General features: G+C 36.9%; 2 protein-coding genes across 9 annotated transcripts in view; one reads left to right on the top strand and one right to left on the bottom strand.

The window, feature by feature from the left end:
• The first annotated feature begins 4882 nt into the window (after positions 1-4882).
• LOC126968087 (proteasome subunit alpha type-3) lies at positions 4883-12096 on the top strand. The gene is made up of 5 exons (XM_050812902.1): positions 4883-5059; positions 5236-5442; positions 6617-6865; positions 9717-9829; positions 11885-12096. The coding sequence occupies exons 1-5, from the start codon at positions 5039-5041 to the stop codon at positions 12060-12062; spliced, it is 768 nt and encodes a 255-aa protein (XP_050668859.1). The 5' UTR covers positions 4883-5038; the 3' UTR covers positions 12063-12096.
• A 2020-nt stretch (positions 12097-14116) lies between these two features.
• The window catches only part of LOC126968057 (apoptosis-stimulating of p53 protein 2), a 395431-nt gene continuing 383930 nt past the window's right edge, over positions 14117-25617 (bottom strand). For 6 of the 8 annotated variants that reach the window (XM_050812856.1, XM_050812859.1, XM_050812854.1 and 3 more), the window contains 9 exons: positions 23372-23534; positions 21769-22596; positions 20992-21348; positions 19813-20418; positions 19011-19093; positions 17669-17784; positions 17009-17110; positions 15659-15861; positions 14117-14459 (listed from right to left, as the gene is read on the bottom strand). In XM_050812856.1, coding sequence (XP_050668813.1) covers positions 14427-14459; positions 15659-15861; positions 17009-17110; positions 17669-17784; positions 19011-19093; positions 19813-20418; positions 20992-21348; positions 21769-22596; positions 23372-23534 — 2491 coding nt within the window. In that variant the 3' untranslated portion in view covers positions 14117-14426. The remainder of the gene's footprint in view (positions 14460-15658; positions 15862-17008; positions 17111-17668; positions 17785-19010; positions 19094-19812; positions 20419-20991; positions 21349-21768; positions 22597-23371; positions 23535-25617) is intronic. The other 2 variants (XM_050812852.1, XM_050812858.1) reach the window with 2 other exon arrangements.

Raw genomic sequence — 25617 nt, 5'->3', positions numbered from 1 at the left:
ATATTAGCACGATAAACCACTAACATACTAACATCACATTTTAAACCAAAATATAATTGTTTTGATTTCAGAATATTTATTATCTCAAAAAGAATACAAATTCACTTACTGAGATACTTAAACTAACATGATACATATATTGAGCGGCAAATCGTTATATACTATACACAATTTAAGACGTTATATTTAAAGTTACAATAATTAAACAGGGTTACAATAAATAGTAATTAGGTAGATACATTAATAACGAAATAGGTGGGTAACGTATAAAATAAATGTTTACAGTAATGAATGAAATACCGACACTATTTTATTATTTGTTATAATGACAGCTATGAGGGTATTTGTTTATTAAGGTCTCGTTCATAGTCATAGCCGGAAGCGGTCTAACAAAATAAGTTATGAGAAATCCTTCAAAATGTGGTGTTTTAACGTCTTTTTAAAAACATTTAATGATTGTAATTCTTTAATATCTTTTGGTAGGTTGTTATACAATTTTGCCTCTTCGTACAGTATATTTCTTGTTCCATATTTAGTTCTAGGTTTTATTAAGCAAATATTGAGGGCTTGTCTTGTTAGAATTTTTTGAATGTTTATTCTTTTTGTGAATGTAATTTGTGTATGTAAATCCTTAGTTAAAATTTTTCTTATGAGAATACGTGTGTTATATTTATATATTTGATTTAAATTCATTAATTTTGTTTCCCGATATATTTGAACAGTAGGAGTTAGGTAGTTGTAGCGAAACAAAGTTTTAATAATTTTATTTTGACTTATTTGTAAGCTCTTTAAGTTAGTTTTTTGCGCCGTTCCCCAAATTTCTACTAAATATTCTATATTGTGGCGTTAAAATAATTATTATTACGTACGAATAATAACTAATTATAATTTAATAATTAATAATGGCACTTATTACGTATTAATTGAATACTTATACTAAACACACCGAAACAACAGCGAAGACTGTATCTTTCTACACTCGGCGGTCCCGAGTTCACCTCGAGCCTCGCACCTCGATCGCCATTCGCCAAAAGAAGTTTTCACATTAAAAATTGCAAGACTGATTTAGTATAACTAAGTATTTCATTAATTCTGTCAAATAATTTTTTTTTTTTGGAAGCGAAGGACTAACGAGCGTCAGAGGATGTCAAGTAGGTAATCACCGTCACCCATATTTTCCAACGGAATACCAGTGGAATCGCTTTTTTTAATGCTATGTACCTAACAATGCCATGTACTTTCCCCGGGGCGTAAAAAGAATAGGGGAGGCTCACGGGATGGGGAGAGGTGAGGCAACCGCCAATGGACATCCGCAACAACAGGTGTGTCAAGAAATGCGTTGCCGGCCTTTAAGGTGGGAGTATGCTTTTTTCTTGAAGGTCCCCAAGTAGTATCTGTTCGGGAAGACCGCTGCCGGTAGTTGCTTCCACAAAGTGGCTGTGCGAGGCAAGAAATTTCGAAGAAAACGCGCGGTTGTGGAATGCCAGACGTCTACGTGATGCGGATGGTACTTTGCACGTAATGTCCGATGGTGGAATTCGGCCGCTGGAATCAACTCGAACAGCTCCTCTGAGCACTCCCCGTGATAAATGTGGTAGAAGATGCAGAGAGAACCCACATCTCTACGCAATGCTAGAGAATGAAGCCGATGGGAGATGACTTGATCGTCGATGATTCGAGCCGCTCTTCATTGTATGCGGTCAACTCGAAGAAGCTGGTACTGGGGAGCACCCGCCCAGAGGTGAGAATAGTACTCCATGTGAAGCCGAATTTGCGCCTTATAAAGTTGCAGGCGGTGGCTTTTAGTGAAGTATTGTCTCGCCTTACTGAGTACACCAAGCTTTTTAGAGGCCAGTTTGGCCTTCTCTTCCAAGTGACCACGGAACTGAACGTCACTCGATATATCGACGCCAAGTATGCCAATACAGGCTGTGGCAGTTAGAGGAGTGATCTCGAATCGAGGGGATACGACAAAGGGAGACTTTTGAGAATTTTGAGGGTAGGGACCTGTCTACTCTCTGGCTGCGCGTAGATTTAGAGGACCGCGTCCGCATCTATGCGTGTGTTTACAGGTCCCATAGTGGTAACGCAGAAACCGATCTACTCATGGGCTGCGTTCAAGCGGCAATTGACGACGTGCTTGCACAGATTCCCTCCGCTGAAATCGTAGTCTTGGGTGATTTCAACGGGCACAATGCCGAATAGCTTGGATCACGCACCACAGACTACGCAGGGCGATCTGTGCATAATTTTGCATTGGCGTATGGTCTATCCCAATTGGTTGAGTCGCCAACGCGGCTCTCGGATGTGGATAGCCACATGCCGTCCTTATTAGATCTTCTGCTGACTACACATCCCGATGGTTATTAGGTCTTTGTCGACGCCCCTCTCGGAACGTCCGACCATTGCCTGGTCAAGAGTTTAGTGCCTATCCGACGCCAACGTCGCAAAACACCAGCGACCCGCCGCGTTTGGCACTACAAGTCAGCAGATTGGGATAGGATGCGTTCCTTTTTTGCATCCTACCCTTGGGGCAAGGTTTGTTTCCCTTCTGATGATCCTAGTGCCTGCGCCGTTGCAGTAGCCGATGTGATACTACAGGGCATGGATATTTTTATACCAAGCTCTGTAGTACCGACCGGTGGCAGATCACAGCCCTGGTCCGATGCGTCAGTTAAAGCAGCATCTGAATGCAAAAAACAGGCGTATCGAACTTGGGTTGCGGCGCTGGGCACAAAGGATCCGAACTGCAAAATTCTTAAGAGGAAATATAACCGTGCCTCCAGATTTTTTAAGCAGCAAATCACCCGTGCGAAATCGAAGCACATCGTCAAAATCAGCGAGCAGCTTTCAAGTTACCCGACCGGAACACGCAAGTTCTGGTCGTTGTCGAAAGCTGCTCTTGGTAACTTCAACCAGCCGTCCCTGCCGCCGTTGCACATGAGAAATGACACCCTGGCCTATGGGCCGGCAAAAGAGAAAGCTGATCTCCTTTTCGCTCTTTTTGCCTCCAACTCGACTCTAGACGACAATGGGAAAACACCGCCGACCATCCCGCGGTGTCAGAGCTCTATGCCTGATGTACAGTTCAGACAGAAAACTGTAAGAAGAGCTCTGTTTTCGTTGGACGTCAGGAAGTCGAGCGGGCCGGATGGCATTTCTCCAATCATGCTTAGAACGTGTGCCCCTGAGTTGGCGCCGGTGCTAACGCGTTTATTCCGGCACTCTTATTCCAAAGGCGTAGTCCCTGACTCATGGAAGTCAGCCCTTGTCCAACCGATCCAAAAAAAAGGAGACAGTTCGGACCCGGCAAACTACCGAAGCCCGTGAATGCTAGAGTGCCCCAAGACTCTGTGCTATCTCCTACGCTGTTTCTTCTGCATATCAATGATATGTTGGACACCTGCAACATACATTGCTATGCAGACGACAGCACTGGTGATGCCGTATACACGGGCCATGCAGGTCTCTCTCGGGAAATCGTCGACCAGTGCCGGGAGAAACTTGTGTCTTCTATCGAGTCCTCTCTCGAGAAGGTCGCGGAATGGGGTAAGTTGAACCTTGTCCAATTTAACCCCCAGAAGTGACTGCACGTGAAGTTTGCACGTTTACCACTAAAAAACCCCATTTGTCGTATCACCGCTCTTCGACAACACTTCCCTTAAAGCCTCGCCTAGTATCGGAATACTGGGTCTCGAAATGTCGAGCGATTGCCAATTTCGTGGCCATCTGGAGGGCAAAGCCAAATTGGCTTCGAAGAAGCTGGGCTTCATCAATAGTGCACGGCAATACTTCAAGCCGGCCCACATTCTGGCGCTCTACAAAGCGCAGGTCCGGCCACACATGGAGTATTGCTGTCATCTCTGGTCTGGCGCACCCCAGTATCAGCTCGATCCATTTGACCGCGTGCAACGCAGAGCAGCTCGAAATGTCGAAGTGCTCTGCAAACGGCTGGATCACTTCGCGTTGCGTAGAGATGTCGCTTCATTGTGTCTTCTACCGCATTTATCACGGGGAGTGTTCCGAAGAGCTATTTAACCTGATTCCTGCCGCCGAATTCCACCTTCGCACGACACGCCACAAGTTAGGATATCATCCCCACCATCTGGATGTGTGGCGGTCCTCCACAGTGCGGTTTTCAAGGAGCTTTCTTCCGCGTACTACAACGCTGTGGAATGAGCTTCCTTGTGCGGTGTTACCGGGACGATACGACATGGGTACCTTCAAAAAAAGCGCGTACACCTTCCTTAAAGGCCGGCAACGCTCTTGTGATTCCTCTGGTGTTGCAAGAGAATGTAGGCGGCGGTGATCACTTAACACCAGGTGACCCGTACGCTCGTTTGTCCTCCTATTCCATAAAAAAAATGCCCTATCAATCTGGAAACACAAGCACAAGGAAGATCATTTCATAGTTTAGAAGTACGGTGAAGAAAGTTCCTTGAAAACCTCACGCGAAGATGGAATAATTAGGAGGCAAAAATCAGGTATAACAGCTCTTCGGGACACTAAATAATAGAGTGAATGCCCTGTATAATATTAAATAATACTAAGTAAACATAATGACCTTTAGCTGCAGTTAATGTGCCTATCCTAACTTAAATATTCGGTTAACGAAGTGAGAGCTATAAAATTGATAATAGCGCCATCTTACATCGATTTATATAACCAGTTAGGATTACATCTATGAGAAACACAGCTGGAATAAAAAAGAGAAAATATATAATTTGCTAAGAATAATAATTACTGTTCAAATGTAATTATAGATTATATATTGCAAAGTAGCAGATACAAAAAAATCACAAAACGCCATAGTGGTAACATCGGAAATTCTAAGTCCTAACTCCTAATTGTGAAAAAAAAAAACCGCTATGTCAAAATGTTCAACTAAAGATTGCTTGTCATCGTCGTCGGAACAAAATCGAAATATCTACCTACACCGTGTTTTGTAAATTAAAAAGCTTTTAAATTGTATATGAATACTTAATAATTTAAACATAATAAGTTTCAACCTCGACAGGTAACAAAGTAAGATACTGCCATGAGCTCCATTGGAACAGGTGTAAGTGCTTTTAAATTTCAATAAATAATATTCTCAGTCTTCTGTATGGTTATTTATCCCGGTTATTCAAAACTATTGTTGATAGGTATTAGATTAAATAATTCTTTAACATTATTTACATGTACCGACATATTGACGTTGTTAAAGTGCCTAATCATGTTCTTTGTTAATTACAGTATGATTTATCCGCGTCACAATTCTCTCCTGATGGCCGGGTATTTCAAGTCGAATATGCCGGAAAAGCAGTTGAAAATTCCGGAACTGTAATAGGCTTAAGAGGGAAGGATGGTGTGGTGTTTGGTGTGGAGAAGCTTGTCACATCAAAGCTCTATGAACCTGGTGCTAATAAAAGAATATTTCATATAGATGAACATGTTGGTATGGTAAGTGTACATTCACTTCTAGACTTATTTTATTCTCATGTAATTTTTAAAATTCTATTTTTGTAAAAGAAAAAATATTCCCTATTATATAATATAGTCTGTCTTCTGTCAAAAGATTAGTAAAAGTTAAAGTAAACTTAAATATTATACTAATGAGTATTTATACCTACCCACTTTTACTTGAAGCTTTTAAATCTAACCAATTCCTAAATTAGGCAATAAGGTCTCACACCATGGAATGGAAAAATCTAGAAATTATCTTTTAAATACAAGTTATATATACCTATACTTTTATACTAAAAATAAGAACAATAACGAAAGTGTCCTGTAAACAGGACACTTGTTAGATTGCAAATTATTTTATTCAGCCTTTGTTTTTTTATCACTTCCGATCCCTAGATGTGTCTACCTTACACTTGTCCACTTTTTTGGGCTTGGTTGAGTCATAATAATCATATCAGAAAAGGTACAATTATCTTTTATCTCCAATTGCAGATACAAACTTCCTAGCATTACATGTATATATCATGTGGGTATATGCAAAGCTTATAATCATGTTAGAACAATTGAGTCTGAACATTGACAGAGAATTGTGACTTGTGTGTTGGTTTCATTACACATTGCCCTTTTATAGTCTACATCAGCCTTCACTACTTGTGTTGCCAACAAGCCTGTTTCTTCTCTTCACAACAGGCCAAGACTGTTTAGTAATTAAATCTCTATGCAGCAGTAGAGATTTTGATGTAGCCCTTGGACCTATTTCGCCAGCATACAACATTACTGCGTAGCCATTATTTAGTTAACTCATGGTTATATTTTAACTTTCCATATATATACAGTTCTCTGATATGTTTGAAAGCTCTATGAGTAGGCACTTTTTTAAAGGAATATGTTTAGGCTGATAGAAGCAAAATGTGCCGATTCATTAAAATAGTCAATTGTGAATAGATGCTCCATGGCTATATTTTATCTATCATTTTGGGACCAATAAGAAGCAATTTCATTGAGATGCAAGGAAATTAAAACCCAAATATCTATATCATTTGTATTTCATATAATGTACAAGGTTTTTGGATGATGGACTTACAATCCTGTACGCTAGTTTTTCCTATTCTATAAACAATTTTATCAAGATATTATATGAAATTTTAACATTACAATTTTTTAATTTCAGGCTGTCTCTGGCCTCATCTCAGATGCACGACAGATTGTTGAAACTGCTCGCTCAGAAGCTTCCAACTACAGATCCCAATATGGGATCCCAGTCCCTTTGAAGTACTTGAACGAGCGTGTATCAATGTATATGCATGCATACACCTTGTACAGTGCAGTCCGACCATACGGTTGCTCTGTCATAATGGGCACATGGTCAGAGCATGATGGTCCACAGATGTACATGATGGAACCTAGTGGAGTTTCATTTGTAAGTATAGTTTTACTATATAAACATCTTGTGACTGTAAACATGTTTTAATCAAATTTTATAAATGTTAATAGCACAAGTAGAACTGTTGACAAATGTGGTTTTTGGTTAAGGTAAGTAACACTGGTTTTTATAGAAATAAAGCTAATTACTAGATAAAAAAGTGTGGCTGGAGGTGTTTACAATATAATGTGACCAGTCATTTGTATGCTTGTATGTAGCACTATGAAAGATCATAAAAAAAATACATGCTGGGTTTTTTTTTTATACATTTAAGGGAGTATTCCAAAGAACTGCTGTTTGGTTTAACATTACTACAAAAATGAAAACAAAACTAAGCATAAAATTGGGTAACAATACATAGTATGTCATACTCTTTCTTATTGATCCTATTCGCAAGTATGTTTGAAATAAAACATTTCAAGTTCCTGTGATAGTATTCTATGCAACAGCTTTTTTTTTATATGGAATAGGAGGACAAACGAGCGTACGGGTCACCTGGTGTTAAGTGATCACCACCGCCCAAATTCTCTTGCAACACCAGAGGAATCACAAGAGCGTTGCCGGCCTTTAAGGAACGTGTACGCGCTTTTTTTGAAGGTACCCATGTCGTCGTCCCGGAAACACCGCACAAGGAAGCTCATTCCACAGCTTTGTAGTACTTGGAAGAAAGCTCCTTATAGTTGTATAAAGCGGGCCAAGAAATGTGTTTTTTCACCTACTTACACACAGTGCCACAGACAATATTTTTTCTACAACTTGGTAATTCAATTTATTAAACAAACAGATACCACAAGTTGTTGACCTGCCACTTAAATGGGCGGGAAATGTGTTGTATACATACTTATCTCTGGTCAGTGGTTTCATTTTTCCTTCAAGGAATGTTGAACCCATACAGCTAATGCGGGAAAAGTTAAAATAACATACTATACCTAGCAGCTTGTTGGCAAAACATATTAAGGTTACATTAAAATATGTATGTAATATAGTATGTTCTATGTAAAACCTAATATTTCTATGAACCTACCATACCTAACCTAGATTTAGTTGTCTGTTGCACCAAAACAACAGCTGTGCTTTATGGCAACTTTATAGTACATTAGACAATGCTTTTTTAGGCCACAGAGTATAGATTTCTTCAAACACTCAATAAAGTATCTACTTATATTACTTTGAAGTTTGTTTTATAATATAATATTGATATAATTTTTCACAAAATATCTTGCCCCAAAACTAGGCAAAGCCTGTACTATGAGTACAAGACCACTATGTATTTAATACAATATACTTACTTAAACATACATAAAAACACATATAATAATAATACATCCATGACTTGGAAACAAACATCCATATTGTTGCGTAGCAACCCTTCGAAGTAAGCGGAGTATTATTTCCAATCCCTGACCCACTCCCATGTCAATATTCATCATATAAATATTTGCACCTACTGGGATTCAAACCCTGGACCTCATACTAAGGGTCACTAACCGCTGAACTAAATGGGTCATCAGTTTACTTTTATTATTTAAACTTTTACCGCCTTACAAACAAACTTGGTATAAACTTATAACTAATGATGGATGATCTTGTTACCGGGAGGTCTGCTTGATGTGTTTTTTTTATTATTATTATTTCCTTTAAAGTTATTATATATTTTATTTTATGAAATGCTCACATAATGCCTCTATTTATTTACGGTATGTGTGGATTGATGCATCTACTATACTCAATAACACTTGTGTTTATAAGTATTAATTTACTTTTTTTTTCTTTTTTTGACTTACTCATGTAAGCCTTTCAGTTTTTGACTTTTGAGTATTTTTGTTGCGTCACTTTGCATATATTGTAATTGAAATGATTTCTAAAACAACTAAAAAGTAAATCTTGACTTAAAAGAGTGGCAATGACTTTCTTGCTACTTCTTCTCATTAGCTCAACCCTTTACGAAGTAGCTGTAAATTCAATAAGAAACAATATTTATATATTTTTTTGACATTCATAAGTGTCATTTTTGTGACCTACATGAATAAAGTGTTTTTGAATTTGAATTTAATGATAAGCAAAGAATATGCAAAATGTTTACAATATCGTTGACAACACTGTTAAAACGATGATAATTCTGAAGTTTTCCGAATGACAAGCTGCCTTGTAAATAAACTAAATAAAAAAATAAAAAGATATAAATATTAATGTAAGGAAAGTACTGACTTTCCCAGAATAGATAACAAGCAACTGTGCTTTCCTGCCATTTAGTTACAGTAGAACTTGCTATTTTGGCAGTGGTAAAATGTATGACTTTTAAATTCATAAATGTCTTGTATTGACCTAAATTAATAGACAATTTTTGACACTTTTTGGTATGTATTAAAAAAAAATAGTTGTAGGATCTAAAATTTTAATAATACAATAGTTTAATTAAAGAAATAAATTCGTAAATGAATCTAACATCATCAATATAATAACATTATCAGCAACATATTTGTATGTATTATGTAGATGTATTAAAAACATTTTTGTATACCTCTAATTCATAGTTTCTCAACCTTATTTTGCTCACCGCCCACTTTGAGAATATGTTTTTTTCTATAGTATTTTCGTGTATTTTTTGCCTTTTTAGACTATATTTTTTTTAATCTACCCACGCTCTATCTGCGCCATCTCAATGCCCCCTAATTTTCTCTGGGTCTCCTGCCCCCAAAGTCTCAAACGCCCACAAGGGGGCTTTATCGCCCACGTTGAGAACCTATGCAGTCTCATTATTGATATTTAATGTTATTTGAAACATACTATTTAGTTTTAATAACATAACTTTAAGGTAAATAAAGTATCTTGATGTAAACTATTTCAGTCATACTTTGGCTGTGCTGTTGGGAAAGCAAAACAGGCAGCAAAAACAGAAATTGAGAAACTCAAGCTTGCTGATATGTCCGTTAAAGATCTTGTCAAGGAAGCAGCTAGAATGTAAGTATAGTGTTTAAAATCATACATGTAAAAACATAACATATTGTTTAGATTTGCAAGAGCGACATCTCAAGTCAATTTCCTAAGTTGATCAGGTTATCAACTGTAAAGTAGATCCTGTAGATGAAGCCACAACCTGAGAGTTGAACAAAGCAAACAGAATTTTATAATGAGGCGGTATTCGAACGGTTAGCTCAATTGGTTAGAGCACTGGCACGGAACGCCGGAGGTCGTGGGTTCGAATCCCACATCATTCATAAAATTTTGTTTTTCAAATTTTATTTGTGTGTTTGAAAACAGATAATATTGTGACACAAAATTCAATTCCAACACAAATAAAACTTCGCTTATTTTTTTTTATTTGAACATCAATCAGCTATTCCGAAAGAATTCATTTTGTAGAGATATTCGGGTAACAGAGTAGTAGATTTATTTCATTTAACCTGCTAGACTATTAATTGTCTAAACTATCCTAATTATATTTATTTTTTTCTCATATACAGTAGGTACAATACACTTTTAATATTACCATAGTAATAATCGGGCTAATTTTGCATGTGTGGGAATATATTTCTTATTCTCCAACTCCTCCAGTAACCTTAGCAATCTCTACTCCTTGTTTGGGGCACCAAGATGTTGACCTCTGCCACTATGCAGGCCCTGCACAGGGGGCTGTCAATTATGCCTATATTGAATAGAAGATGTATATTAGAAGGACCATGACCAGTTAGGACCGCCATTATCTGTATAAGTTGAATTTTATTGGGCTTAATAAGGAAATTTGCCGTATTGGCATTGGTTCGGGGGTGTCTCCCATAGTTTGTCTTGTCTATTAGCAGAGTAAATAATTAGTAATAATATAACATAACTATTAAATCACTTTAAAATCCAGCGCCATCACAAAAATAATATTTCTAATTAATGAATGATTTTTTTTCTTGTGTTTAATGACTGACCATTGGATGATATGGTATGGTAAAGCAGCTCCTGTTTCCGCAATTAGACCACTTAGTTCCATGGGGTTCGTTTTGCGTGTAGTGTTGTCCAGTCATTCCAACCAGATCTATTCACAGACTTCTCGGGAGACACTCCTGGGATTCTATGGGTGTTTCAGAATATGTGGGCGAAGGTGATCTTTTAACACTAGGTGACCCGTTCGTTTGTTTTTTTTTTTTATGGAATAGGAGGACAAACGAGCGTACGGGTCACCTGGTGTTAAGTGATCACCGCCGCCCACACTCTCCTGCAACACCAGAGGAATCACAAGAGCGTTGCCGGCCTTTAAGGAAGGTGTACGCGCTTTTCTTGAAGGTACCCATGTCGTATCGTCCCGGAAACACCGCACAAGGAAGCTCATTCCACAGCTTCGTGGTACGAGGAAGAAAGCTCCTTGAAAACCGCACTGTGGAGGACCGCCACACATCCAGATGGTGGGGATGATATCGTAACTTGTGGCGTGTCGTGCGAAGGTGAAATTCGGCGGCAGGAATCAGGTTGAACAGCTCTTCGGAACACTCCCCTTGATAAATGCGGTAGAAGACACACAATGAAGCGACGTCTCTACGCAACGCCAAGTGATCCAGCCGTTCACAGAGTACTGGGTCCCCGACAATTCGAGCTGCTCTGCGTTGCACGCGGTCAAATGGATCGAGCTGATACTGGGGTGCGCCAGACCAGAGATGACAGCAATACTCCATGTGAGGCCGGACCTGCGCTTTGTAGAGCGCTAGAATGTGGGCTGGCTTGAAGTATTGCCGTGCTCTATTTATGACGCCCAGTTTCTTTGAAGCCAGTTTGGCTTTGCCCTCCAGATGGCCACGGAATTGGCAATTGCTCGAGATTTCGAGACCCAGTATTCCGATACTAGGCGAGGCTTTAAGGGAAGTGTTCTCGAAGAGCGGTGATGAATTATGATTATCCTAAAAACGATATGAACCTATTGTATCTTCTCACAACCGAGTAGCTTCTTGCACATTAAGCCATCCATTATACAGAACACCCCCATTTTTTATTGACTTACAGCTAGTGTTTGACATTACATGTTCTTATTTACAGTATCTATATTGTCCACGATGAGTTAAAAGACAAGCAGTTTGAGTTGGAGCTCTCTTGGGTTTCCAAAGACACAAAGGGACGCCACCAAATGGTTCCAAAAGAGGTTGCATCGGAAGCAGAAAATCAAGCAAAACAAGCCTTAGCTGATATTGAGGACTCGGATGATGGGGAAATGTAAATCATTGCTTAGATAATAAATTTTATATTGTATATTTGATTTTGTTTATTTTGCATGATTAGCAGGACAGTGCAGTATTGTGTAAGTGAAACAAATCAGAATTTTGAATCCATTATGGTCGTAAAAACTATACCGAATTATATGTTGTAAATACTGACTATTGAAACCGGTGATCACTATTGGTTACATATTAACGGTACACGACGGCGCCTTTTTCAGCCATCAAGCTACTGTTTGGCTACTGCCATGCAAGCATTATTGTGTTGCGGTTTGAAGGGTGATATCATTTTCCTTAAGGTGGTACTACAATGCTGTGGAATGAGCTTCCTTGTGCGATATTTCCGGTACGATACGACATGGGTACCTTCAAAAAAAGCGCGTACACCTTTCACCTAAGGAATTTAAGGCCAGCAACGCTCCTGTGATTCCTCTGATGTTGCAAGATAATGTGGGCGTGCTGATGACTTAACACCAGGTGACCCGTTTGCCCGTTTGTCCTCCTTTTCCATAAAAAGAGTGTTAATGGTATTTAATCTAGCTAATGTCAGTTAATTTGTCATGCGCCCAACATGATTTACGTGTTTGGTTCTCAGCACGACTTCATTACAGTTATTGTTCGCGCGCTTATGTTTATCAGATACGTGGATGATCTTAGATAGAAGGTGATCAATAGATGCGTCACTGAAATAACAAAAATAATGTGACAGAGACAAATTGAATTGGTATTCAGAGTAAGCGAGATGCACTACAATATGTTTTATCGCTTTCGCGTATGCGATTATTTTCGTTTGGGGCCCAACAAAAAAAAGGGCAAACAATGGCCGTGATGCAAAACTATTTTATTTAAATTCGAATTGAATTAATTTTGATTGTTAATACGTAATTGAGTGATTTGGTGTGAATTATAGTGCAATATCCCACTGTTCGATTCTGCAGGTAGGTACGTGTTTTTTTGATATAACTAATTGTTCGATATTAAGAATGGACTGTGGATTATTTGGTAGGCGTAATAAAGCAACCGTGAAAAAAGGAACAATGCATGTACCACCTACCTTTACTGCTCCGCGCCACACAGCATCCACCGGTGCACGGCACTACAGGAACCAACGTGGTTCAACACTCGAGGGGCGGCCAAGGACGTCTCGGACGGAACCTTCTCGTACGGCGGTCGAAGCGGAAGAGAGCCTATGAGTTGCGCCCACACACGCGTACGTCACGCGATTGTCGCGACTAGCGCCACCGTTTGCTATCGGTTTCAACTTAGGGTTAGGCAGTACAGTAGCGATGGATGGCACCTCAGCAAGTTCGATCTCCACAGTTGAAATTAACTGGCACTTTACCAAATAATATACAATGCAAACACCGAACACTAATTTTAAATGAACGTTTAGGGAGTATGCAAGGTATAATTAGCGATAGGTTGCCTATAAAAAATTGGCCGCAATTACTCATATTTTTTTTATTACCTATACTTAATTTTTAGATTTATATTGCATAGCGGATGCCGGCTTGATTATGGGTACCACAATGGCGCCTATTTCTGCTGTAAAGCAGTAATGTGTAAGAGTTATTGTGTTTCGGTCTAAAGGGCGCCGTAGCTAGTGAAATTACTGGGTAAATGAGACTTAACATCTTATGTCTCAAGGTGACGAGCGCAATTGTGGTACCCCTCATAATTTTTTGTTTTTTCAAGAAACCTGAGCGGTACTTCAATGTAATGGGCAGGGCGTATCAATTACCATCAGCTGAACGTCTTGATCGTCTCGCCCCTTTATTTGATAAAAAAAATTCATTGGTGTAGTTTGTGGGTGGGTTCTCTACTTCTTTATTAGATTTTCTGTAATTGTGAATGAGCCAGAAGTAGGTACCTTATGTCTCTGTAAGCTTAAGTACCTACATATTGTTTATTTAAAAAAAAAACCTTTTTGTTTGGGTATTTTATCACACGAATAAAACTAGTTACCATAACCATTTGGTAACTATGGTGTCAGCTAGGTCATCTGACTTTCATTTGTAAGAATATAAAATAGGGAACCATAATAAATACTGCAAAGTAATTGTAATAATTATTATTTTATATTGTCAATTTATGCGTAATAATTCACAATATTTGCAAATAAAACTAGACAAACCATAAAGAATAACAATGATGACTCGATTTTTATAAAATGTATGTACAATAATAATATAATCTCATTCGTTTTGCACTTAAGTAATAGTTAAATATTTACAAAATATTAGATCTCATAAAATTGTATACAATATATAAGATTACATACATACAGATATATAATACATAAACAATTATTAACTACAGTCTATTTACAGCTAGAGATTAGGTCCATAAGTTAAGCCGTGACATGTTCAATCTTGTTGTGGAGTTACTCGGGGATATAACTGTAACAAGAATTAATAACCATATTACTTTAATATTTCATTTGTAAATTAATAAAGGTAGTCTTGTAAATGCATTTTTATATTTTGAGTATTCTATTAATTTAGATTTGTTCATGTTATGTATTGTAGTCATACCCCCTTATTCATAATGGTCCGCTAACTTTAAACAGCCGCTTAGGAGTGTTTTTTGTCATTCTGACTTAGGTAATAGAAGAAGACAGAGTGAGAATTAGTAATGCTTTAAGTTAGCAAACTATTATGAATAAGGGGGATAGTCTTTAGGTATTATGGATTCCAAACGATGATATATTGAATACTCTATACTTATATAACTGCTAAAAACATCCATGACTCAAAAACAATCGTATCTATCATACAATAAGAAGATAAATAAAATAAATAAATAGTAAAAATATAATTTGAGCGCGAGTAAGTTAAAAAAGCATAGATAATATTCTATACGTCTAGATTGACTGTGACAGCTCAGCAGTAAGAATTTTTTATCTCTATTTTCAGCAATACACGCACACTAAAACAAAGTGACATATCTACATATCGTGAGTGTTCCCCTGTCATGTTGTCATACGTTGGCTTATAGCAAGAGGTTCTATATCTACGTAAATTATCTAAGATCAAAAGTTCATTTTGTATTTTCATCACTTTGCAACAACTGTTAAACAAATAATATTTTGTAAGCTACCGAAGTTGTCACTATTTGATAATTTAAACGATTGTCAATAATTTTCTTGCCAGTTCTTTTCATTTCCGTGCAGTTACATACTTTTCTGAAGTCTACAATCTATGGTAAAGTAATTTTATATTACTTTACTAATAAAGTAAATGAACGCGAGAAACGTCGAATCGATTGAGCTTGCAAGAAAACATAAATAAATATTTTAGAAAAGTTTAAGCTGGCGGATACAAGGAACTTCCAAGCCAAATGCTCCGATATAACCGGGATTAACCTGCGCGCTTAATTTGCACGGCACAACGCTTGTAGGTAAGATGTTCTACTTACTAGCGGCCGCGCGCTAAGCCTGTACGATACAACGCTCGTAGGGAAGATGAACACTTTATTGCGTTTCATCCGTAAAAAAAATTATCCTCGTGCGCGCAAAGAAGTTTCTCTTCAAAAATATTGGAGATAAAGGATGTTTGAGTTTCAACAACATAGGTATGAAAAATATATCTCAACTGACCCCCAGCAAGTTCCTGGGCACGTAACCCTCATGACCGGAGTCGTCTTTGCACCACCACCATTCTCGCTCGTTGTCGTCTCCCTTCCTGAGCACCTGCAGGCGAGCGCCGCTCTCGAACGATAGTTCGTCGTTGCGCGCCGCCGCGTACGAGAACACGGCATATACGATGCCTCCATTCATGATGCCTAACTTCTCTTGGACGCCTGTAAAGTCAAAATATTCATATGTAGGACCTAGTCTTATGATAAGTAGCAGTACAGCTGTATTCCTGTTTGAAGAGTGTGGGGAGGCTCATTTGCACAGGTTGCCGGCTAGAATATGGGTACCACAACGACGCCTATTTGTGCCGTGAAGCAGTTATGTATAAACATTAATTTTCAGTCTGAAGGGCGCCGTAGCTAGTGAAATTACTGGGCAAATGAGACTTAACATCTTATGTCTCAAGGTGACGAGCGCAAATGTAGTGTCAATAGCATTTTTAGGTTTTTCAAGAATCCTAATTGGCACTGCATTGTAATGGGCAGGGCGTATCAATATCGGATAATATATAATATCAGCTGAACGTCCTGTTCGTCTCAGTCCTTATTTTCTTAAAAAAAATTGCAAGCCCTTAAGACATTCCTTCAGAGAGATGGGCGCGGAGTGACATCATAGTGGCTTCTTGCATAACAATGTGGTTTTTAAGTGGGGCGGAGCTGTTCCGATAGAGAATTATTCTGTTCAGGTAAATAAAATAAAAAAAGAGTTCGCAAGAAGCATATCTAATATATAAAATCACGTGTCACAGTGTTCGTCACCAAACTCCCCCGATATGGCTAAACCCATTTTTATGTTTTTTTTTGTGTATATTCGGTAGAACCACCCCTAGAATTTCTTTTATTGCAAATCGTCCATTGAGTTCCATTCCTCTTTCAATTAGATCCACACCCAATAAATTAGTTTTTATTTATTTCGCTTAGGTATGCTGAGATGGTTTGGCCATGTTGAGAGAATGAATGAAGAACGATTGACGAAGAAAGTGTATAAGGCCAGTGTGAAAGTATTGAAAGGGAGGAGTAGACCTAGGCGGACGTTTCGAGATCAAATCAGGGACGTCTTGAAAAAAGGCCAGGTCAAGAGTTAACAGAAGAGCATGTATGAGAGGAATAATTAAATATAATAAGAAAGTGGACGAAGCGAAACAAGTATGTAAGGATCGTAGCAAGTGGAAAGAAGTTGTCTCTGCCTACCCCTACGGGAAAGAGGCATGATTGTGTGTGTGTGCTTTATTTGTTTGGGTACCAAAATATCACTAGAAATACGTTTCCGGGTCAGCAAGAAAAATATAAAATACAAGAATACAATACATACTGTAAAGATATTCCGAACAGCCATCGAATCCCTCTTCGTCTTCTTCACATTTTTCAGCTGCTGTCTCGTGATCAGATAGAGTTGTCGCAAAAATACAAGCACCTGAAATACATTTACATTACATATTATTTACCTTTGCTGTTTTACAAATAAACTTGGTATCATTATACTTTATACTATAACTTTTTATACCTTAGATTAAACCAAGAATATACAAAATGTTTACTCTTTCGTTGACAATACAGTCAATACAATGATAATTCTGTAGTTTTCCGAATGCCAAACAGCCTTGCAAATAAACACGGGAAACATTATACGTCCCAATAAACCAATCATAAGCAAAATGTCTATTTGTAAACTTTTTACATACACTTTGTTTATTCTGAGGTAAACTTTATACCAAGTTTATTTATAAGGCCGTTGCTGACTATGTCAATAAGAAAAAGAATACCAATAGTATTTGCTGATCGAAGTGTTTAGTTCTAGGTCAAATCTTAGGTAATTTTGACAGATTGTAATAATTGTAATTGTGACTTTATTAAATTATGCAATATGCATGTGTGTCGGAAATAACCATTTATTATTATTATATCCAGCTTTATTGTACCCATGGTAATAGATAAATGAGGAAGATCGTGGCCACTAGGAGATTTAACTCACCATTATCAACGAGGAATCGCACCATGGGAAGATTGTTACAGGAGGCTGCGCAGTGGAGGGGAGTCCATCCATCTGAATCCTGGGCGTTCACATCACAACCCAGCTCCACTAAAAACCTATTAAACAAATTATATTTTGAATATTTCTCAAATCTAACTATACAGTATGGTAGTAGTTCATTTAGATCTTTCAATTCCAAAGAGTAACAATTTAGACAAGGGTTCAAAAGAAAACAAGCCGATTTGTAATTGCTTGAAACGAAAATATTCTAGACTTATGAAGAAATATTTGAAGCAACAAATAACCTGCATTCACTTATCGACTTGTTTCTCTTTGGTAAGGGTGGGTTATCGTTTATAGAACAATTTCTCAAACTTAAAGGGCGCCCTAGCCAGTGAAATTACTGGGCAAATGAGACTTTACACATTATGTCTCAAGGTGACGAACGCAATTGTATTGCCGCTCATAATTTTTGGGTTTTTTAATAATCCTACTGCATTGTAATGGGCAGGGCGTTTCAATTACTATCAACTCAACGTCCAGCTCGTCTCGTCCCTTATTTTAATAAATAAAAACTTACCGAATTTCAGACTTGATACACTTTGGTACTGAGGTATCAATTTATTATTTCTATAGACACTTACTTAGGTAGGTGTATTCATATTTTGTTCACTAATTGTATGAAAGTCGAGAGACTGACCTTCGTTTAGATTCTACAGGGCGGTCAGCTTTTTCTCTTCAGCCAATAATCATATAAGCATATCAGCATATAATCACTTCTAGGATTAAATAAAATTTGAAAACAAAATTTTACGAACGATGCGGGAATCGAACCCACAGCCTCTCGCGTTCCGTGCGAGTGCTCTTCAAACTGAGCTAACCGTTCGAGCGACGTACCGTCATAAAATCATGTATGCTTTTATTTGTGTATTAATCCCAGAACTGAGCGTTATCACTTTAAAAACATAACAAATTGTTTAGATTTGCAAAAGCGACATCTCAAGTCAAAGTTGAGCAGGTTATCAACTGTAAAGTAGATCCTGTAGATGAAGCCACAAGCTGAGAGTTGAACAAAGCATACAAGATTTTATGACGATACGTCACTCGAACGGTTAGCTCAGTTGGAAGAGCACTCGCACGGAACGCGAGTGGTCGTGGCTTGGAGTCCCATATCGTTCATAAAATTGTGTTTTCCAATTTTATTTGTGTATCATACAAGATCTTAAAGCGAGTCTAAGTAAATCCTTGTATGAATTAATTAAACTTATATTGTATTCACATTGACTGTGCATCGCACATGTTTTTTATGTATTAGTTATAATTAACAGACTTATAAACTCACTTGACTATTTCAAAATGGCCGGCACAGATGGCATTATGTAAAGCAGTTATACCCTCGTCGTTAGCAGCGCTTGCATTTTGTACCTGGAATAAAATGAAAGTGATTTATTGATCTAACTTGCAAATGGATTGGTATGCAGATACGAGAAGATAAAAAACCAACAGAATGTGTTTCGAACGACGTTAGCAAGGGACCTTAAGGTGTAATGATTATCTTTGTTATGTCAATAATAAGTACTCGATATCTACGTGAAAGTTTCTAGAATGTAGTTCAAAACAATGGTAGCAATGGAATTTTATTTCAACTTAGCTTTATTATTGTTTTGACAACAACAAAATATGTGTTAATGCGAATATAAAAACTAAAGAGGTTATCAAGATGTGGATCGTAACTACTCATGTTGCTAATACCTAATACAAGTGCATGCAAACAGATTTATTTTCCAATTTAAAAAATATTATTAATATAAAATAGTTATTAAAAATTAGTTTAAATAAGAAAGACAGAGCAGAAACTTAAAGACTTAAGTATATACCCCCTTATTAATGGTCCGCTAACAGCTGCTAAGGAGTGTTTTTTCTTATTCTGACTTAGGTCAATAGACGAAGACAGAGTGAGAATTAGCAATGCTTGAAGTTAGCAGACTATTATGAATAAGGGGGTTATTCTTTATTAATAGGTATTAATTTTTATTATTTAATTATTACTTATATCTTTATAAATTGTAAATAAATATTAATTATTATACTAAGAAAATTTTTCAAAGCCGTAAAAATATACAAATAAATTTATAGTCATTTACCTGAGTTGCTGTCTTCTTCACGAGTTCCAATTCTCCCTCAAGACTAGCATCCAATAACAAAGCGAGAGGATCAAAACTCACTCGCCTCGCGAGAGGAGCTTTTCCACCTTGCTTCAAATTACCCTTCTTTGACCGCCTCAGAACATTCTCAGACCTCGGAGAATCCTGACCGTTCAAGTCCACAGAACTGATTTGCTCTGTGATATCCGACACCGTATCTTTACTCTCTTCTTTATCGCTTATATTTGATATGTTGTTATTCAAAGCTCTGTCTACTTCATCTTTTTGTTTTTTGTCCTTTCCATTTGGCATCTCATTGGCTTCTTGCCGGTCTATTTCAGGGAATAGGAATGATGGTGGCATTTCGATTCTCCTGTTCATACCAGCGTTGATACCATTTTTGGACATGATATGATTCCTTAACTTAGGTTGCTCACTCATTGGCGGTTTGCGTATTGTTAGAGGACGAGCTTTTATGATCATCTCGTTTCCTCCATTGGTTTCCTTGTGACTGTCACTCTCGTTAGAACTGTCTGGGAGTGTCAGTGGGTTAGATTCTGTTTGTGCAAAGCCGATGTCATTGTTCACTGACTGGCGAGGTGGAGTCTGAAATTGAACAATAAATGATGAATAAGAATATGTATTTCAGGCTTTATTTGATACAATATTAATAATAATAATTAATCTAGAAAATCAGCTGTCTTGTATAGGTATGTGTTCTCAATTCACGAAGCCTCTATTTCTAGAATGGGTTCCGATTGCTACGATTTTTCTTGTATTTAAAAATATTTTTAATAAAAACACAATGAGCTCCTGTTCTATAATTTACTGAACTATTTTATGTAAGGTCTAAATTGATATTTTTTTGTATGGATTTGACGCTTATAAGCATCGCCTTAGCAACTTTGGCGATTCTTAAATTAAGTGCAATCGAGTATGACGACTTTCTTGTTGAAGGGTTTTTTCATTTCCAAATTACATAGAAACGCATTCGGGTTTTTTAAAGTACCGTTTATTTTCAAAGCTTTAGTTACCACGATTTAAGAATAAGAAAGTTATTTTTAATAATATAGTATAACAATAGCAGAAACTTTTTAATGAATCGAAAATTTTTGTATGTATGTAATCTATTAACTAACGCTTAATTTCCTGCCAGTGGGATACGAAAGTAAAACTTACCTTAACACTAGGCTTTGGAGGTAGTGCAGGCTTAGGCGATTTATCAGTGCCACTAACATCTGGAGTCGATAGTGGGGTGCTGGCACTTTGTGGTGGCGATAACAGAATGCTCTGTGATGACGCGTTCTGGCCATTGAAGTTAGAGCTCCCTGTACTATTCGAAAGTCCCGACGCGGTGTTTCTTATGATCTGGTTTTGGGAATTCACCGTGTTAGCATTTGTGGGTGCAGTTATGGTTTGCGTTTGAACTGTTTGTGGTTGAACAGGTTGGATTTTTGTTGATGATGTCTGGTAAATGGGGGATGGTTTGGCACTCGAGAGCTGAACCGATGTGGGTGCAACGCTTGACACGGGCTTCTGTAATGAATGATGATGATATTTACAGGTGATGATGATGTATACCTTGATAATGGAGGAAATGAAGGAGGGGATAGAATGCATAGAAATATGATGAAGAAGATAAAGCTGGTAAATTTTGTTTTAATGCTCGCTCTTCATACAATAATCGGTTAGAGGTATATAATCTTTTAGCAAACTGACGGCATTGATCAGAAATTACCTCTAAAAACTTATAAGCGTGACTTAATACTACTTGTATATTATAGTTTATATTATTGATATTTGTTGCGAGTATTTTTAATGTTGTGTAATGACGTCAGTTATGTTAAAATTAAGACTATTGTCCAATATGAAGAGTGAGTGAGTGAATCAATTGAAAGAGCATGCTTTGCATAATAAACCATAAATAAAATGAATAAGTTTTAGTATAAATCTTACCCCGAATCCAATAGAACTGCTAGCAGTAGTCGAACTTGACACCATACTGGGCGAGCCCTTTGGGACACTTCCCTGTTGATTCTTTCCATTGTTTCTAGAATCGTTTTGACTATTACTTGAACTTAACCTAGAGTTTTGCTGATATGTATGGTTTTCCTTCCCTTCTTGATTACATCTTCCAGAAGAATCTGATTTTTGTAGCTGATATGCTTGTTCTTGATATGCCAATTCTGCTTGACTTAATGGTGTTGCTAAGCTTTTGTTCACAACTGATAACGGGGTAGAATGTACCGTCATATGGTTTATATTCTGCTGACTTTGATTCTTATCCAAATCATTCGTTTTTCCATTGACTTCATTTTGTTTTACTTTAACATTTGGATTGGGGAATTTCGTGTTGTATGGCAGTGTCTGATACTTCGGATCAGATTTACTTGCAGCGAATTCTGGTGGGAATTCTTGCTCGTTTATTTTAGTTTCCTTTCCTGTTTGGTTGCTGTTTGAACTGCTGTTGCTGTTTGGGCTGTATTGAGGTTGTTTCGGATATTCATTGTATTTGTTAACATAATCGAATATTGTCTTCGCGTCGTATGAGTTTGTTATTCCCTGCTGTATATTGTTGATCGCATTCATGTCGTGTTTATTTGAATACTGTCCCGGGTATTGGCTGTCTTGAAGTTGTTGTTGCATGTGTGGGTAATTGCCATTGTAAAGTGGGTTCATCATTTGCTTTTGCTGCAGATAATGCGCTTCTTGTTGTGTTAAATGTGTTTGAATGTTGTCACTTTGTGTGAGTTGTTTCAGTGGCACATTGTTTTGTTTCATACCCTGGAAAAAATGCAAAATTAAATTTGATAATAGTAAAAGGACAGTGCTTATTTACCTATATACTTTTTTTCTTTCAAGACGCTCATCGATAAGAGCTTATTGAAAATAAAAAATGAAAGTTTTTTATGAAAGAATTGTCTATATTTCAATATTCAAAATTGATTTTTGTTGGTTCAACGTTGTATTAAAGTTAAAGTGCCGCTATACCACCTTCCGCGTGCAGAAGCTAGTGTTGGTATATATATTACTTAAAAAAATTATACTCACTATTCTTCTACCTTACCGGGGTAAAGTTCAAGTTCTCTATAATTGAAGCATGTTATTGTCATCACCTTGTATTCTGTGATGACAATAGTCTTGTGTGAAGTAAACCGATATTGTATCGCTTATAAAATGCTCACAGAATACCTTTTTTGATTTACGGTGTGTGTGGATGATGCACCTACTGTACTCAATAACTTTTGTATTAATTTACATTTACTTTTTTGACTTATTCGTGTAAGACATTGACTATTTGACGTTTGAGTGTGTTTGTTGCATCATTTTACATATTATCTATATTGTAATTAAAATGATCTGTAAATCTTGATATAAAAGAGTGGCAATGAGTTTCTTGCTACTGCTTCTCATTAGCTCAACCCTTTACGAAGTAGCGGTAAATTCAATAAGAAAAATATTCATAACTGTCTTTTCCGTGAATAAACTGATTTTGATTTGATTTGATTTGTAATAGTTAATCTTATGACCATTTAAATACCTATGTAGGTATGTATACCTGGAAGTTTGTGTTGTTGACACTCTGCGCCTGAGGAATATGGTTGTAGGGCTCCACAGCTGCTACGTTGCCTCGTGACTGCTGGTTCTTTGGTTGACTGTTCATGGGGTTGTTACCGGCGGGATAATTAGGGAGCTGTTGCATCGGTGTACTGTTATTGACTCTGAAAAACAAACGCATTAGTATAAGTATTGTAGCAAATATATAATCTCTTTAATATATAGACTACTGGCCGCAACAAAAAAAACTTGAACCTTAGCTATGAGAAAAGAAGTCGTGTGAGAGAGATTATGGATTACCGACTCCGGATATTGGTTTATATCTTTTTTTACATAAAATTATAAATATGTAACAGTAACAATTCAAATGGAAATTAATCTTAATATATATGAATACAGTGTCCTGATGTTTGTTTCCAGTGAAATCCTAAACTAATGAATAGATATTAATGGAGATTACTTCATGGAGTGCATTTAAGTCCAACTTGTGAGATATGATAGTTTTTATTTCGTTTTGAGACTCTTCATTATTTTTGTTTCCAATATTTGTTTTGTATCGGCATATTCTAGAGATATATGATAGATGAGAGAATTTATTGACGCACGGTTTACGGCATTATAACAACAGGGAGCATATTTTACGAAATAATTCTTGATGTTATGAAATATTATTGACAAATTCATAAAAAACAGTATTTTATTTATTATGTACAGAACAACGTCTGTCGGGTCAGCTAGTAATAATATAGTTTACAAGATATACGCTACACAAATATAGTTATAGTGATGCCATGGAATAAAAAATAATCTAGTTTTATATAATTACTTTTTTTTTAATGAAAATAAGGGACGAGACGAGCCAGACGTTCAGCTGATGGTACGCCCTGCCTATTACAATGCGGTACCGCTCAGGATTCTTGAAAGACCCAAAAAATCTAAGCAGCACTACAACTGCGCTCGCCACCTTGAGACATAAGATGTTAAGTCTCATTTGCCCAGTAATTTCACTAGCTACGGCGCCTTTCAGACCGAAACACAGTAATGCTTACACATTACTGCTTCATGGCACAAATAGGCGCCGTTGTGCAAAGGAACCTCCCACTGGTAAAGCTTTTATTTAGATTTTGTTATACTTAGTTGTAGGTAATTATAACACTTATTATTTGTTTCCCTAACTATCCTTTAAACAATTCTCAATTGATTATTGTAGACTATAATTTTTTTTCTCTGGTTTCAGTTTTTAACTCACTTTTAGAGTTGTAATAATGCATTGATAAGCGAAATTAGCATGTAGTGTTTACCTTTAAATGATTTTGCATACCCTGCACATGTAATTTAAATTGTTAATAGTTTAAGAAATATTTATATGTGAAATCACTGGAAGGCCAATAAATAAATAAAAGGCGAAATTATCTGCTCATCACAATGACGTTCTATACATATAGACAATGCACCTCATACAAAATCAAAGCCGAAATATGCACATGCCACAAATGACACATTATTAACCTTCGACTGCTAAGGTCTATACATTTCTACGTTTACTCCAGATGTTTAAAATATTATTGGTCAAGAGGCAGCAATGTAAAGACTATTTCAGTTTCAGCTGCATATTTTGAATATAGAACCCGATTTGGACAGTGACATCAGTGGAGTAGCAGTTAGGATTTTTTTTAATCACAGACGAAAAAGAGGGTTGATATAACTTTTACGTTCTTCAATCTGTCCCTATTTTCCGATCGAGATCTGTTCAGTCGGAGGTTTTTTTACGTTTTTAATCAAAAACCACACTCACATTATAAAGGGGAAAGTTTGTATGTTTATTTGTGTTTTTATTTGTTGCTTCTTTACGTTCTATAGGGAATTAATGAGAGAAACTAATACTCAAATATAATATTTTTATTAATATTAAATAATTACTTAAACTGGTTATTTAAATGTTAAGTTCCCTGAATTAAATAAAAGTTGTCTTTTAGACTTAGATATCTTATCCAGGGTATCTTTTTGGTATATGCCTTTTCCATATACGTAAGCCACAATAGTTATTTTTTGTCAAAAACAGGTAAAACCGTGAGGTGTAATATGTTAAGACTTGTTTAGTCTATAAACTATCCATACAGATTAATGCCTTGTATGTAGACTAACTCCCAAGAAACACTCTTCGTAACTAAGCTTGTGACACAATTAAAGTTTGCATAACCACCTACATAGTTGCCGAGCATAGCTTGTGTTTACGCCAAGTTTTGA

The sequence above is a fragment of the Leptidea sinapis genome, chromosome 14, assembly GCF_905404315.1.
Source record: "Leptidea sinapis chromosome 14, ilLepSina1.1, whole genome shotgun sequence".
Taxonomy (NCBI): domain Eukaryota; kingdom Metazoa; phylum Arthropoda; class Insecta; order Lepidoptera; family Pieridae; genus Leptidea; species Leptidea sinapis.
The sequence above is the reverse complement of the archived record's forward strand: the minus strand, read 5'-3'. Positions and strand labels throughout refer to the sequence as shown.

Coding starts and splice junctions, on each gene's coding strand:
- LOC126968087 (XM_050812902.1), top strand. CDS start 5,039: ATGAGCTCCATTGGAACAGGT. Junction 5,443..6,616: donor TAGATGAACATGTTGGTATG/GTAAGTGTACAT, acceptor TTTTAATTTCAG/GCTGTCTCTGGCCTCATCTC. Junction 9,830..11,884: donor GTCAAGGAAGCAGCTAGAAT/GTAAGTATAGTG, acceptor TCTTATTTACAG/TATCTATATTGTCCACGATG.